The sequence below is a fragment of the Rhynchophorus ferrugineus genome, unplaced genomic scaffold, assembly GCF_030347505.1.
Source record: "Rhynchophorus ferrugineus isolate W39M unplaced genomic scaffold, kcgeb_rfMv2 rfM9, whole genome shotgun sequence".
NCBI lineage: Eukaryota > Metazoa > Arthropoda > Insecta > Coleoptera > Curculionidae > Rhynchophorus > Rhynchophorus ferrugineus.
In genome coordinates, this window is record NW_027472588.1 from 36,140,518 (window position 1) to 36,151,282 (window position 10,765).

The 10,765-nt window shown below is 28.8% G+C and overlaps 3 protein-coding genes across 5 annotated transcripts; 2 read left to right on the plus strand and 1 right to left on the minus strand.

Annotated features, from left to right (window-relative positions):
• On the plus strand, positions 1-5,998 carry LOC143202839 (CDK5 and ABL1 enzyme substrate 2). Of its 2 annotated transcripts, XM_076414693.1 has the most exons (7): positions 1-759; positions 811-1,107; positions 1,362-1,485; positions 1,574-1,698; positions 1,801-1,836; positions 3,262-3,549; positions 3,607-5,998. In XM_076414693.1, exons 1-7 carry the CDS (start codon positions 383-385, stop codon positions 3,950-3,952), a joined length of 1,593 nt encoding a protein of 530 aa, XP_076270808.1. In that variant the 5' UTR covers positions 1-382; the 3' UTR covers positions 3,953-5,998. The 2 variants fall into 2 exon arrangements, with proteins under 2 accessions (XP_076270808.1, XP_076270809.1); XM_076414694.1 differs by lacking the exon at positions 1,801-1,836.
• A 349-nt stretch (positions 5,999-6,347) lies between these two features.
• On the plus strand, positions 6,348-8,729 carry LOC143202843 (neuroguidin-A). The gene is made up of 3 exons (XM_076414699.1): positions 6,348-6,482; positions 6,665-7,187; positions 7,252-8,729. Exons 1-3 carry the CDS (start codon positions 6,474-6,476, stop codon positions 7,617-7,619), a joined length of 900 nt encoding a protein of 299 aa, XP_076270814.1. The 5' UTR covers positions 6,348-6,473; the 3' UTR covers positions 7,620-8,729.
• Positions 8,730-9,509: 780 nt separating this feature from the next.
• Positions 9,510-10,549, minus strand: LOC143202844 (uncharacterized). 2 transcript variants are annotated; one of them, XM_076414700.1, is made up of 4 exons: positions 10,485-10,549; positions 10,135-10,436; positions 9,890-9,998; positions 9,510-9,806 (listed from the first exon to the last, which is right to left on the minus strand). In XM_076414700.1, the coding sequence occupies exons 1-4, from the start codon at positions 10,497-10,499 to the stop codon at positions 9,636-9,638; spliced, it is 597 nt and encodes a 198-aa protein (XP_076270815.1). In that variant the 5' UTR covers positions 10,500-10,549; the 3' UTR covers positions 9,510-9,635. The 2 variants fall into 2 exon arrangements, 1 of the variants encoding a protein (XP_076270815.1); XR_013007238.1 differs by lacking the exon at positions 10,485-10,549 and having other exon boundaries at positions 9,668-9,806; positions 10,064-10,196.
• Between the last annotated feature and the right edge of the window lie 216 nt (positions 10,550-10,765).

A 10,765-nucleotide genomic window follows, 5' to 3' on the forward strand; every position in this document is an offset into this window, starting at 1 on the left:
GTCGTCAGAAATATCTTACGTCGTCTATCTGCCTAACTTCACAACATTGAGGAAAAACAAATATACGTTTGTCAATTCTCGGTTGTCATACGTAATTTTAGTGCGCGTTTCTAAAAACGGAATATTCTTATCTAATAAGTGTCTCCAATATATGATTCTCAATACGTTAAATATTCTTTGCTCGGAAACTTCCTGCAGCAAGTAAAATGTGCAGCGCGTTATTATATATTTTGCTTAATTCAACTGATTTCTATATATGTGCTAAACATTGTATAAAAATGTGTAATTTAAGAACTATGTATCGTCAGTGATATCTTATCGATTAGTTATTATCAGTACCTGCAAAAACAAAAATAAATATCTCGCGAATATATCTCATCTCATGGCAGCAGCTTCTCTGAAGAGAAGTCGTTCAAGGCGCCGTATAGCAGCGGTTACATTTTTATCAAACATCTCATTAGACGGGAGTTACAAAGATACTAAACTAGCACTCTTGCCAAGAAACGGAGCTATTAACAAGAATCCATTTCCATTCAATGATTATATCCTTGAAGAATCAGATGATATTGGTGGATCTCTCAGTGAAACAGAAAATATTCCTTTAAACAGCAAAGCAAATGGTAAAAAGAAAGTTTCAAAGATATCCAATGATGATGATTCTGGTAATTCAGATTCTGATAGTTATATTACCCCTTTGAAAGTAAATTTAGATGAAAATGTACCTAGGATTAGAAATGATGTTCGTACATCCAGAGAGAGGTAATTGTAGTAAATTTTGTTATTTTTTTTATTATTACTATTTTATTGTAGATTATCCAGTAGTAGTGATTCAGATCGTAAATTAGTTTCTAAATTTAAAAAGAAAATACCATATCAATCATCTATTGGAAGTGAAATTGAAAAGCAATATAATAGTAGTATAGAGAGTTTAGAGCCAGTAAAATTACGCAATAGTCCATCACCAGCTTTACAAGAACTGAAGTCAAAGAATGTACAAGTTTTAAAGCCTACAGAAAAGACAAAGTTCACCGATGAAAGAATATTTATGGTAACAGCCAAACATATACCATTTCTTGTATGTTCTTTTATTCCATACACAAAAACAAGGTAAGGGTATTATAATTATATGAATTCTATTGTTTATTTTAATTAAGTGGAGTTGATAACACAAAATTTTCCAATTCATTGTATACATATGATAACATTGAATTTGTTTATAAACTAAGTCAAGATTTTATAAATAGCAAAAGTGTAGATATTAATGTTTGTAGTAACTATTTATCATACAGATACATTGAATTATGTTGGTGTAATACAAGGTCAATAGAGGTCTGATAATAAGTTATAATTTCTAAATTTAGATCAGGACAAAGAAGAGAAGAAAAACGTAAACGAACAACATCAGGTACTCGCCCTGTTTCATCTATTGGAGATGCTTTTGATCCATTTGATTCACTTGGAATTGAAAGAGCATCAGATGGTCAAGTAAGTATTTTTATCAGTGATCTTGACACCCTTTTGATAGTTTAAATTTGAAAATTGAATAGTGTCAACAAGTATATTTTATTTTTAGGAAGTTTCTTATGGATTTTTATTAACACCTACTCAAAGAGAGGTTCAAACAAAAAGGACCAACACTATAGATGATCCCACTGATCAGTCACATTTAACAAGAAAACCCAGACATGTTGTGGCCAGGTATACTATTTTCTTGTTTTTCAATATTTTATTCAGTTATATTATCCATTGAACCCTATGATTTATGATACAGAGATTGTGAAAGATATTTTTAATTTACAGGACAAAAGTTATTACTTGGCAACCCGATCATAAATGGTAAATAAATGTTATTGGTATTTGGCAACTAGTATAATTAGACACTCTTAAAATAGATTTTAATTTTAATTTACTAACTATTATTAAATTTGATATTAATCTGGTGATGGTTTGCTATATTTTATATTGGTTATTAAATTATAATCTATCCACAATAATATTGGTTAAACTAATAGCTTAATTGTTTCTAAAGTACTATTTGCATCATTACAATGTAAACTACAACAAATTATTTATTACAATGGCTCAGAAATTAATAAATTTGATAATTAAAGGGGGTTGATTTTAGTTTTTTTTTTCTTTTTTCAATAGTTTTGTTTAAAGTAAAGCCAAGTTTATTAATGTAACTTTGTGACGTCTCAATCGATGACCTGATGACCCCTTGGATTCGACCACGACCTTTTTTGCACATTATAGCCGTAAATGTTTCACTGCTAATTCACGTGGAAACCAAGTATCGACCTTTTTTGGTAACCAGTCATCTGTAAATAATTCTAAACAATTTTATGGTCGTTTTTAATAGCGTAGCGATTTGTCAGTCTACTATTGGATGGCCAAATTTATCTTTAACATCAGTATTTCCGAAAAGAGAACGAGATAAAACGAAAAGCCTCTCCTGGTCCACATCACCTAATTAACACCGCATAATGTTCGATAAGCCTGCAATGCATTTTTTTCCTTTTCGAAAATTAAAAAAATATTATGAAAATGACTTTCAGAAATCTACATTTTCAAAAAGAATAACTTTTAACTGAGTAAACTAATGACTGAATTAGCTATCTTTATATATAAAATGTTCTGTGGACTCTTAGGACAAGTTATAGTATGCCTTTGTTAAATAAGTATCAGCAGGGATATGCGGCCCGGGGATATAGCAAAAAACCGAAATTATTATGTCTGCGCTTCTCATTTATTTTTAAAATCTGAAATACCAATTTTTCTGATAATAAATAAAAATATTGACAATAAGGTTTTATCATTTAGACGTGCCCCCCAATCGTGTTTAACTTGTCCTGTTAATTTGGCACCCATAACAGAATAATAAACAACAGGTTAAACAGATGTCGCCAAAACCACATGGTCGCCATAGGCTACCAACATCCACCCATCCTTATTGTAAAACGCTATATAATAGTGTTATAGTAAAAACTATAATTAGGAATATGATGCAAATATATTAACATGGTTTATGGTTTGACTTGTGCCGTTTGTTTGGTGACGTAATAGATATCTTGATATTTACTAATTAAATAACATCAAATTTACCCTAATTTAGCATTTAGAAGAGACGTTAATTTATGACTTATTAGATTGCTCACGATAAATATTTTTATGTCAAAACTGTAGTATCCATACACAACGATATTTCTAAATTCTAAGTATGGGTATAAATCATCAATACTATGAAATAAATGATGTTTTCAGGTGTTTTTCGTATGACCAAGGCGCTCAAAAAGCTACAGCACACGTGTTATCTCAATCACCGCCCGATTTAAAGGAGGAATCGTCGACCAGCGCCAATCTTGTCTATCATCCACACTTGTTGGATGATCCCGAATTGATAGCAGGGAAGCACAGGACTTTATTGACTTTTGCGTCCTACATGACTTCTGTTATCGATTATGTGAAACCATCAGATTTGAAAAAAGAAATCAACGATAAATTTAAAGCGAAATTTCCTCATATTCAGCTTACTCTTAGTAAGCTAAGAAGGTATAACGTCATCGGAGACCTATAGTGCATAGTATCTAATGGGATTTTTTTCTTCAGTATCAAACGGGAAATGAAGAAAATAGCGAAACACGACTGTTCGATCGATATGCTAACCGTAGCCCAGGCATACGTCTATTTCGAAAAGCTGATCTTGCGCGGCTTGATCAACAAGCAAAACCGTAAGCTGTGCGCGGGAGCCAGTTTAATCCTATCAGCTAAGCTTAACGATGTCAAGGGTGATACACTCAAATTGCTGATCGAGAAGACAGAAGCTACGTTTCGAGTGGCAAGAAAGGAGTTAATGGCGTGCGAATTTGCTGTATTGGTAGCTTTGGAGTTCGGATTACACGTTCCCACGTACGAAGTCTATCCTCACTATCAACGTTTGCTGTATGACTCATGACCACTTCCACAATGTTAACAATTTAAAAAGAATTGATATTTACATGTAGGTTTTACTAAAGTTTTGCTATCTGGATGATTCAAACAATGTAATGTGTATCACATAAATATCTGTGCCCTCGCTATTATATGTAACGTTTATTTGTAGAACCAATGATATACTAAATGTTTTCTTAAAATAATGTTTTAATGCTTCTCTTGGGCATATAATCCATGGATAATCTAATGATTACTCAAATTTAATTGTCATTTGTTTCCTAAAATTTTAATATAAAAAATAATAATTCTTACATATTTTTGCTGTCAATATATACATATATACGTTAGGCAACCACTGAATTTTGACCTCAACTTATAATGGGTTGAGTTGGAATAGATGCACAAGCATCTAGATCTAATTTTAAAAATTCATAGCACAATAAACAAAAACTTTCACTTAAATGTATTTGTTGTCTTTAAAATTACATACTTATTTTAAGAAATATTAATTTGGAAAAGGAATAATATTTATGAAAATGATTGGTACTGCAGAAGATTAACAAAATTAATTAAAATGCATTGAGAGGAGTTTAGAGACTGTAATTTACATTCTTACTATTTTAGAAAGAATGTATATAGTTCAGATAGCTTGCCGTGTAAGCAACTGAACTACATTATCTATGATGTAGAAGATTGATAAAGGTCCAGTTGAAAAAAAAATAGGTTTGGTATTGAACTACAGTTATTTTTCGACAAGATATTTTTTATATTCATTATAATTATTCCAGAGATCAAAACTTTGAATACAAGCCTCTGTAACATATACTCATAAAGAAGACAAATAGCTCTACTGTATACCCACTGCTAGCCACAGAGCAAATTGATGCAGTATACAAATTTTTGATCGCTAGTTTATTTTATGTGTATATTTATATATTTTACATATAACTGTGTTTTAAAACATAGTTTCATATACCAGAAACTATATTTGAATTAACGTGATTATTAACAATTTTTAGTTGCTCAATATTTATCTTTTTTTATCGTGGATGGTATACTTTATTATTTAAGGGAGATAACTACTAAAATAGAGATGGGTGCTGAAATAATTATAATAGAGCATGTACTTACGTAGATATAGTAAGTGATTTAGATGAATATTTTTGCAAATATATACTGTAGAAGCAGGAATATAACTCAAGTAGGTAGAGTACCTTTTTATGATGAAACGTAAGACTAATTATTAGAGAATCGCCAGAATGTTGTCGAAATAAGAGACGAAATATTAAAGATAATTTTATCTATTTTGAGTTGCGTGTTGGTTTCAGCTTTTAAACCAACACCATGGTTGTGGTCAAATGAATTAAAGGTATTTTTTCAGGTTTCAAATAGACACCCCAGTCCACGCTAATTTTCGTAGTTAATTAAAAATGGGACGTCCGGTATACCCGTTCAGTTTTTTTTATGTATAAAATAATATCGACACAATTTAATAATTATTATATGAAATTGAAAAAAACATTACATATTAACTATTAATTTAAACTAAAAGTAAACTTCAATATTAAAGAATAAGGGCTTTTAAAAATCATCCGTTTTTAAGAATAGGCTATATTTTCTTATACTTTACTACTCTTGTTATCATCGCTATCTCATAGCAATATATTTTTATTGGAATTCCCATTATTATGGGAATTCCCTAAAATTATTAAACATTTGAAAATATATAGAACTATTTATAAATGTATAGAAATTATTGTTTTATTTTTTTTAACTGAAATTGTTTTTTATATCATTAAAATTATTGTTATTTTAGTTCTTAATGTATTGTTTTACCTTAATAATTACTGAACATTATACCAGTACACAGAATTTCTAATGACAGTTCAATAATGTGTTTGTTAACTTGTGTATCCTGAGTGAAATCACTGTACTTAAATAAACGTTATTCCCAGCTGTACAATCCGTAGACGTATATGGTGTAATATTTTAGTTTCTCTTTATTACTAATATATATAGATATATATTATACATTTTGTTTCTGTTAATAAAAATTAAATAACATAAATGTAAATATTATTTCCCTTCTACCACTACTTCAGTTGATACTATTTTATTTAATTTGTATATCAGTAATTAATTTAAGTAATTCATCTATACGTGGTATAGTTGGTTCTATTTAATAAAACCGCTTCAACAATTTTTTTAAATTCAATGTTCAGTAATGAAATTTTAATACAAGGTAACATCCTTTCACTTACATTATTTTTCTCAAAAAGTTATGTCAACGTAATTAAATAAAGAATTATATAATGTTTATTGTCAAATATTATACCAAAAAATAAGTGTCCTTTTTCTAATTCAAATTTGGCGCGATTTTTTTAAATTGACATCTCCTCCCGTCGATCATCCCCCACCCCAGAAAAAGTCGGATTTTTGTGGAGGATGAGGATTTTTACAGAAAGTTAATTATAAATATTTCCGCGGTAATTATTCGTTATTAAGTAGTTTTTTTGAAGAATTTGAACACCTTAAGAAAGAATATGGTTCAGGTATGTTATAGGTTTGCAAATTAAATACAAATAAGTCAGAAAAGTGAATTTTAAAGTCCTAGCGTTTTTTTCTTGTTAAAATATAAAATGGCGATGAATTTTTCTAAAATCGATAACAACATAACCTTACATATATAAAATGTGACGAATACAACACAAAACATCATTTTTTTTTGTTTTAGATTGTAGAAAATAGAATGGCATATAAAGATATACCTCAGGCTTTAGTACTATTGAATGAAATGAATGTTAGCGCACAACATGTAGCTTCTCTTGTCGATAATATGATTCAAAAGGTTAGAAAAGGAGAATTATCAACTGACCAAGGATTAAGCTTCCTTGAAATGAAATATAACATGCTCCTCAGTTATTTAATTAATTTAACTTATGTAGTGTTAAGAAAATGCTCTGGCGAAAAAATTGAAGGTGATCCATGTATAGACCGACTAATAGAAATAAGAACAGTTCTTGAAAAAATAAGACCGATTGATCACAAATTGAAATATCAAATTGATAAATTAGTAAAAACAGCTGTCAGCGGTACAAATGCTGATGATCCCACCACATTTAAAGCCAATCCTGAAAATATGGGTATAAATTTAGATGCCTCTGAAAGTGAAAATGATGAATCAGATGAAGGGAAAAGTAACAAACCAAAATCAGATATTTATGTGCCTCCAAAACTGTCAGCAGTACATTATACAGGTATTTTGTTAAATAAAATAGTCATATACAATAGAATAATATATTTTATTATTTTTTAATTAAGGATCAGAAACAGCACAGGAAAAAGCAAAACGTCTTCAAGAGAAGAGCAAAAAGCATGCTTTGTCAGCATCAATTATACAAGATTTGCGTGAAGAATATTTAGACACACCAGTAGAAATTTCTCAGGGTAACAGAGCACAGCAAATATTATCAAAAGAACAAAAGGAGAGACAAGAATATGAGGAAGAATACTTTACAAGATTACCAATAACCAAAACAGAGAAACACAGGAAACGTCAGTTAACAACTTTGGGTACTCTGGGTGATGAAATAACTGATTTTCGATCTATACAATCTGGCAGCAAGAAGAGGAAAGCAAAAGTTTTCAAATCAAAAGGAAAAAATATGAAGAGGAAGAGGTTCCACTGATATTTGTTACTACAGATAACTGTAGGTAATTTACCGAATTTTACAGGGTGTTATTCTAGAAACAAAATGTTTTAAGTACTTTGCTATAATTTGCAGTATTTAACAATTTGTTAAATAGAAACTGTACTCTAACAATAAAGCAATGAGGTGAGCCTGTTACAAATAATGTTATGCCATTCATGAGTATCTCTCATTACTGTATTGACAGACCATATATTTTGATTTTATTTTTTAAATCTTATACGAGTCATTGGAATAATGAAATATTCTGTCAAAATATGTCTAGCAGCATTTATTTCATATATGAATTTTTCTTTTTGATAATAAATATTTGAAGCAATGTTATATGAATCTCTGCAGCTAGTTCATTTCCAAAACAGTTGAGTTACTGATATTATTTTTAAAAACCTAGTGCTGTCTCTAGAAGATTTACAAGATAAAATCATTTCATTTCAAATAGAGGAAATATATATTTTCATACATTTTCTTAGGAATTTACAATTTTAATTGCTTAAAAACCCCAATAATTTAACAGTTGAAAACGATAAGTTAAAACTAGAATTTAATTGTATATTGTGTGTTTCTTTTTGTTGTTTGTTGTTAAGAAAGTAATTTAGATTTGCCAGGAGCATCTCTAACTATACTAGACTGACTAAATATTTTTCTATGAAGTTACAATGACATTTCTATTATGTTTATATTTTTCTTGATTATTAAACAATTTATTTAGACTTTGAGTTTTTTACAAGTTGATGGAGTTGTACCTAGTATTGGGTTACAACCAAGTGATGTTTTGTTTGATGCTAATAATATTAAATGTTTTTGAGGTTAATTCTTTTAATTTTCTCATTGCTTTTGTTATATTTTGGAGATCAATTTGGATGATTTATATGTATGCGATATAGTTATTAAATGTTTAGTGTTCGGTAGCTGATAGTAATACATAACATGTTTAGGACCCATTTTAGATTAAGCTACTGAAAGTCAAAAAAGTATAAGCTCAAAATTCCCCCTGTATTTATTTAAAATAGAATTAGTTCTAGCCAGTTAGCTTTAAATTTTTTTACATAAAAGTGTACATTTACTTTAAATATATTTATTTTAATTTACCGTAAGTATTTTATTATAGGACATCAACTCGATATCATCCCATATATGAAATATTATACAAACCTATAAGCATTTCCACTTTATTTTCATGGTGATATCTCTGAGTTTACCTTCCATTAATTTAAATATAATTCGGGGTTAGCAAGTGAAAATACATCTAAATAGTCGTCTTTTGATATAAGAAAATTGTGTTGCATTTATAAAACATAATTTTCAATGTCGATAATTCTAAAATTAATACAGTGATTGTGATAGAAAATTTGAACCTTTGTTTGACAAAGGTCAATTGAAAATAGTTTTGGGGAGATGTACATGAACTCAAATGCCGGTGAGAAGACCAAAAAATATATATATTGTAAGTATTTAGGGTTTATAAGAAAATAACCACTTATGACGCGTTTTCAACAACTAAAAAATAAATCATGCTCTATAACTGCTCATTTTGCAGGTTCGAGACCAACCCAGACATAATATAATGATGTTTGTTAATAGGATGCATTATTATGTGATAGGACGTTAGTTATTAATAATACGATAAAAATTATTGTTCGTGAGAATAAGGAAATTGTATTAATAGTTGCTGTCATTAGTCGGTTATCGTCGCGCGAATTCGGAAGTTTGCGAGAATACACTTTTCCCAAATTCATGCTACTATTTCGAAAATTTTATTTGTTTATTTACAATACATTCATTAATATAAATAAATAGGGATAGATTTTTTATAAAATCAGAAAATACTAAAAATCCCTATTAAAAAATTATTTGCTTTCCCACTTTTACTACAATAATTTATTTATACATATGAGAAAGCTTTGGATAAAAAAAAACAATAGGGTTTTTTAATTGAGTTAGAGTGAATAATTACACCTTTCTCAAATATTTTTAAAAACATGTATTATATATTGTTTATTTGTCTCTTGTATCATAACCACCAATGAATGGATTATATGATATATGATGATGGCCTTTATTTTGGTGCAACACATTTGAAAAGCTTCGGAAATCATCATCAAGGAATTTGCATTCATTTCTACTTGCCATCTTTTTATTTTCATTTTGAACAAGTGGCATACTTAGCTAAAAGAAAGATATATATAGTGCACACTTAAGCTAGATTAATTATTTATGATTAAATATATACATTTATTGTTAAAACTTACTCTTTTAATTTCATATGGGTAAGGATACTGATAGCTTTGCTGCATTGTTGTTAAGTATTCATCTACACATATTTTTGGATAAACCCTTTTATTATGTGTGCAAAAGTCGCTAAAATTAACAAGCGGTATTTATATAGCAGTGCAAAACATTTTCATATATTTAAAAGCTCATACAATACGAATAAAAACAAAAACCAGTTTAGAGGTGTATTTAGAAGAGGAAATATATAAATTATTTTATATACTCGTTAAATGTTATAAAGTTAATTAAGCCTTCCGGAGATGTGTATTTTTTTCTTGATTGAATGGAACTTATACTGAAAGCATCGTGATTTTCTGATAAAACTTTATTTTCCTGATTTCCTAATCGGTGATAATGGGAATTATGCAACCGAAAACAATTGGGATCATAGGGGTTTATATCAATTGGTCTTGATTGCAAATATTTTTCCCAATTGCTGATTTTTACTCTTTCATTGTATTCTTTTTTACAATGTAACATTTGTCGAATCCATCGGTCCTTTGGATTTTCTTTAATTACCTCCAACTACATAATTATCAAAATATGAATTTGCCGTATCTGACTCAATCTTACCCTAAATTGAGGCATTTTAATTTTGTAATAAAATATTAGAATTATTTTGACAAAAACGTAATCTATTGTTATCACTTATGCAACTAAATATACATTAAGTTCTATAAAAAATATATTTATAAATATGTATACTTATGTATATAAATATATATAATGTATATACAATGCAAATTATAAATCTTTCTTATATTTATTTTTCTGTATAGAACTTGAGATACCTCATAATTACAGAGGATATGAAAATATCTTTCGGACTTTGTCTATAGATCATGTCATCATTA

What these genes read in the sequence shown, in the direction of transcription:
- LOC143202839 (XM_076414693.1), top strand. Translation starts at nt 383, where the DNA reads ATGGCAGCAGCTTCTCTGAAGAGAAGTCGTTCAAGGCGCCGTATAGCA. An exon ending in GTTCGTACATCCAGAGAGAG is followed by an intron (nt 760 to 810) that starts GTAATTGTAGTA and finishes ATTTTATTGTAG; the next exon opens with ATTATCCAGTAGTAGTGATT. An exon ending in ACTCTTAGTAAGCTAAGAAG is followed by an intron (nt 3,550 to 3,606) that starts GTATAACGTCAT and finishes TTTTTTCTTCAG; the next exon opens with TATCAAACGGGAAATGAAGA.
- LOC143202843 (XM_076414699.1), top strand. An exon ending in GTCAGCAGTACATTATACAG is followed by an intron (nt 7,188 to 7,251) that starts GTATTTTGTTAA and finishes TTTTTAATTAAG; the next exon opens with GATCAGAAACAGCACAGGAA.
- LOC143202844 (XM_076414700.1), bottom strand. An exon ending in AACTTTATAACATTTAACGA is followed by an intron (nt 9,999 to 10,134) that starts GTATATAAAATA and finishes TGTTAATTTTAG; the next exon opens with CGACTTTTGCACACATAATA. An exon ending in ACCCATATGAAATTAAAAGA is followed by an intron (nt 9,807 to 9,889) that starts GTAAGTTTTAAC and finishes TCTTTCTTTTAG; the next exon opens with CTAAGTATGCCACTTGTTCA.